Source organism: Nicotiana tabacum, chromosome 6 (assembly GCF_000715075.1).
Source record: "Nicotiana tabacum cultivar K326 chromosome 6, ASM71507v2, whole genome shotgun sequence".
In the NCBI taxonomy this organism is placed as follows: domain Eukaryota; kingdom Viridiplantae; phylum Streptophyta; class Magnoliopsida; order Solanales; family Solanaceae; genus Nicotiana; species Nicotiana tabacum.
In genome coordinates, this window is record NC_134085.1 from 192531269 (window position 1) to 192536357 (window position 5089).

At 35.0% G+C, this 5089-nt stretch overlaps 1 protein-coding gene across 1 annotated transcript; it reads left to right on the plus strand.

Moving 5' to 3' along the window:
* The first annotated feature begins 300 nt into the window (after positions 1 to 300).
* Positions 301 to 4291, plus strand: LOC107760771 (protein transport protein SEC13 homolog B-like). The gene is made up of 2 exons (XM_016578880.2): positions 301 to 866; positions 3002 to 4291. The coding sequence occupies exon 2, from the start codon at positions 3091 to 3093 to the stop codon at positions 3994 to 3996; it is 906 nt and encodes a 301-aa protein (XP_016434366.1). The 5' UTR covers positions 301 to 866; positions 3002 to 3090; the 3' UTR covers positions 3997 to 4291.
* Positions 4292 to 5089: the final 798 nt, after the last annotated feature.

Below are 5089 nucleotides of genomic sequence, written 5' to 3' on the forward strand. Positions count from 1 at the left end.
GATCCTTTTAGAATTTTTTGAAATTTTTATTGACAACTGATATTATTTCAGTCTAATAATTGAATTAAATTTTATTTTACCTCTTTGCGTACAATTATATACCTTATTAGTATAGCTATATACTATACTGGTATCATATGTTGGTTATTTTTTGGTTGTATTAGCTACATTTAATTGGTACACGATTTGATTTTTCTTTAGTAATAATATAAAAAAACAGTGAAAACAATAAATGAAATTAGATTATGAAGAGAAAAAGAATATAAAAAAGAAGTTAAATGATATTAGAAAAGGAAAAAAGAAATAAATAAGAAGAAAACGAGAAAAAAAGGAGAAAAGAAAAAAAGAAAAAAGAAAAAAAAGAAGCATAGAAATAAAAAAGAATTGAAGAATAAAGAAAACTTTCCTCACAAAAACTACTATGGGTAGGAAATAAATAATTTTATTTTTATGTGTAACTGTGTCAAAACCCCTTATATATTTGCCTGCTATTTTTAGTTTAAGTGATGGGGTGGACGGTATTTGGGTTAATTTTCTTCAAACTTATTAAACTCTTTTATTTATTTCAACATATCGGCCGAAAAAAGGATTTAAGGGAAGTCTCTTTTCTGTATGTTCTCAATCTTATTATCATATTCAAGGAACGGTGTTCTTTTGCCACATTTGACAACGTGGAGAAGTTTTGTGGGCCATGTGATGACGCGTCGCGTTCTAATTGATTAACATTGCATCATCAGTGGGTCCAATCAATAAACAATTTATTGTGAAGATTTTTTACTGCAGCGTTTTTGTTCCGTCAAGTTGACTTTGATTTTGTTCCTCTCTTTCTGCGGCGACTCCTCGCGACCTCCGGCGAAATCGTATCTGTAAGTTGTCGTTTTGTCTCTTTCGTTATCTCTCTCCCTCTCCAAATGGGTTACTTTGTTTTCTCTTTTTTGGTAAATAGATCAATCCTTTGTTTGTTACTGTTTCTATTTGCATTGCATTGCGTACCGAAAGCCTCAACTCGGACTTTTACAGTGCTCTGTGATGTATTATTACTGTTTGTATACAAGTGAAAATGGCTTAAAATTTCGGTTATTGAAAAAGGAGCAATACAATTAGCCTTGTTTTGTGGTTCTTAAAGAAAAAAGTATCTTAATAATTTTACGGAATTAAGCGCTTCGATAGGTGTTTTGTCTGTTAGGTAGAATAATATCGTAATGTACTTCTACTGTCCGATTCACGAAAACAAATTTCGCTCGTTCAATCCCAATTTTATTCCCTTTTTGGTTTCCCTGACCCAGAGAAAAATATTTGACTAAATTAGTCAAGTTGACCCAGACACCATGCTTATCAACAAAAAAAAAATTGACTAAAAGTTTCAAATATATTTTTTATTCATGTTTTACGACTCAATCTAAGTTTCAAGTATCTAAAGTTTTTTTTTATTTTCAGCAACTGTTATAATTTAAAAACGATGAAGATGAAAGAGGTCAAATTGGCACTCGAAAAGTGGAAAAAAAGGATTTATGTTGGAAACGAGCTTCAAGAAATGGTGTCAAAAATATAAGCGCAAGAGCAGTTTCAAAAGCTCCAGTTTTGAGTTTTTCCCAGAAGTGGTTTTGGGTCCAAATATATGAACTAAAAATACTTTCAAATGTTTATCAAAAACTTGAAGAATCACTTTTTCTTGCTAAACTTATTGTTCAAGTGCACCATTGGATTGTTAGGTGTTTGCGACGTTGTAATATTTGGCTAACACTGGATTCTAGCTTAAACAATAGTACAGGTTATTATCATTAAAAAATTGTGAAGATCACAATGATTGCATTGCTCAAATGTATAATTAAATTAATTTAGTTACATATGCTAAATGTCTAAACATCTAACTGAGAAATCAAAGATTTAAAATAAAAACATAGGAAACTCTTATGGTATTCAGAGTTATTGTAGGAACAACAGAATTAAAATAATCCCGCACATTTTAAAGAAATTAAGTAGGTGAGATGTTAAATCAATAACTCTCTCTCTATCCTATTTGTGCGATACAATTTGACTCAACAAAGACCTATTATTTGTTTCACTTGTGAATGTTCTCAGAGTGTTAAAATATTAGTAAGTGGACTTCTGGTATGGTAATTCTAATGGGTTCTGTGTTCATGTTCTCAGTTTCAAAAATTCTATATATGAAAGAACAACAAGGTGTTTGAATTACTGGTTTCTTTTTCAATGTATAGACGTCAATAAGCAATTACCTGGTTTTGAAACACTATTCATGTGATCTTACTGCCTTTTAAGGCAACCTGAGAAAAGGAGTGAAATGAGATTGAGGCATTAGGCACTAATCTCTTTTGACAGATTAAGGGCTCATTCTATAACTTCCGTCTCATTTCCTAGTGTTATTTTTTTATTTACACAGATAGCAGAGAGCAAAGCTCATACAACGATTTTGTTCTCTTCAAAAAATTTTAAATCTGAATTGTAAAAAGATCATTGTTTGTTGATTTGTGTAATAATATAAAGACGCAACAAATATGAAACCATTTGGGCAAAAGTATTTTCTTTGATTGTTTAGTATTGGTCATCCGAGTCTTAACTTGAGTGGAGATAGATGAATGTTTTTATTGCAGTTAGCTCTATGACAATGTTTTGTCCTTTTAGTCTAGGCATATCCTGCCTATGTCCTCTGCTGCATATTGGTTGATGCAATCATATGTCCATTTTTAGTAGGTGTTCTAAAATGTTCTTGCTTTGATGGATGTCACCAACAGATCTATTTAGTATTTACCAAAGTCAAGTAGCTTTTACAACACTCCCGTTTATCATGTCACTTGCATGATTCTTTAATTAATGCCCTCCTTTCTTATTTCTTTGCTTTAGATTTTTTTGTATGAAGGTTTTTATTGATTGATGAAGTTAGATTGCAAGATGAAATCAAACTTATCTAGTTCTTGGAATATCATAATTTCATCCTTTGTCTGAATTCTTTATCAACCACCTATATTTGTATATCTTTCAGGTTTTAAGCCACACAAAAAAAAAGGTTAAAACATTGTAACAGAGAAATTAAGAAGCATTTGAAGGTACCTTTAACTGGAAAAAAGAGAAATGCCTTCACAGAAGATTGAAAGTGGGCATACTGACACGGTGCATGACGTAGCAATGGATTACTATGGTAAGCGTCTGGCAACAGCTTCTTCAGACTGCACCATTAAGATAACAGGGGTTAGCAGCTCCTCCTCGCAGCAACTGGCTACTTTGAGTGGTCACCAAGGACCAGTGTGGCAAGTAGCTTGGGCTCACCCTAAGTTTGGGTCAATCCTTGCTTCCTGTTCTTCTGATGGGAAGGTAATTATTTGGAAGGAAGGTGCGCAAAATGAGTGGAGCTTAGCACATGTTTTTGATGACCATAAAGCTTCAGTCAATACCATAGCTTGGGCTCCTCATGAGTTGGGCCTTTGTTTGGCTTGTGGATCTTCTGATGGGAACATTTCGGTTTTCACTGCAAGATCAGATGGTGGTTGGGAGACATCACGGATCGATCAGGCTCATCCAGTTGGCGTTACATCTGTTTCGTGGGCGCCTTCAGCAGCTCCAGGCTCTCTTGTAGGCTCTGATATGCTTAATCCTGTTCAGAAGCTTGCTTCTGGTGGCTGTGACAATACGGTTAAAGTGTGGAAACTGTTTAACGGAACTTGGAAAATGGATTGCTTCCCGGCTCTTCAAATGCACACTGATTGGGTCAGGGACGTCGCTTGGGCCCCTAACTTGGGACTGCCAAAGTCAACTATCACGAGTGCTTCGGAAGATGGAAGAGTAATTATATGGACCATGGGTAAGGAAGGCGATCAATGGGAGGGTAAAGTGTTGAAGGATTTTGGTGCCCCTGTGTGGAGAGTATCGTGGTCGCTAACAGGAAACATACTGGCTGTGGCAGATGGGAATAACAATGTGACATTATGGAACGAAGCAGTAGATGGTGAATGGCAACCAGTGACGACAGTAGATGCATAAAGTTAAACACATTTTTCACCATCTCCCTTAAGTCCATATTTTATTTTATTTTTTTGATTTGCACCGGGTGTCCGAGTCTGTATGAGCCCCGACTAATCCCAGGGGTGCATAGGCCCTCGGCAAGGAGTTTCCCGCAAGTGCACCACGGTTAATTCAGGTTTTACCCAGTCCAATGGCCTTCAGAAATTGTTTCATATTAATATAAATCTAGCTATTTTGCAATGCATAAATGACTAAGGAAACTTGATGTTGTTCATGAATTGTCGATTATCGTAAAATGGATTTTGCTTCATCATATCAATGTGCTTTATAACACCATGATCAATGTGATGTTTGATGGAAGAATAGATATGTTTGAGCTTTCTAATTTTCTTTTTTACTGACTACGACTCTGTAGTTTTGCAGCCGCTTCGTCAACTAGATCAATACCAGGATTTAGTTCCTTGATAACTTTTTACTCTTGCTCAAATGAGTGGGTTGGACTGATTTTGGGGGTTGAATAAAATGTGTGGGTCAGTGATCCGTCTAAAAGTTACTTGGGTTGAGATGAACTGGGTCAAAATGAGCTAAAATTTGGATCATAGCTCAGCCCACACAACTCTTATAAAGCTTTAAATAATGTGTATTGTTTTCTTATGAGTTAGTTTAATTATCAAATAAAAAATTTTCTTTTGTTGTGGTCATATATAACATATGACATATCAAACAAATGGATTGAATTCAACAAATGAATGGGTAAATCGGTTTGGATTTAAATTGCCATCCCTACTCCCGTAGTATTGTAGTGGTCCTTGATATAAAGCAGCAATTTTGATACATTAGGAGAGTTAAATAAAATATTTACTAGATTTACGCTTCTATGATGGCAAAGCATCTTAGCATACGTTTCACTAAATTGCTCCTGTTAAGTGTTCTTCTTTTTTTTCCGAACCTTTTTCGTAAAAATAGCACGGTATAACCAGTTTTCGGACTGGTCATTCAAAAATAGTCAGCGTTTACAAAGTCAATGAAAAATAGCCACTATTTTGCTGCAACAGAGACCGGTCCAGCATAATATACTGGAGTTCGGTGCACCTGTGTATGAACTCCAGCA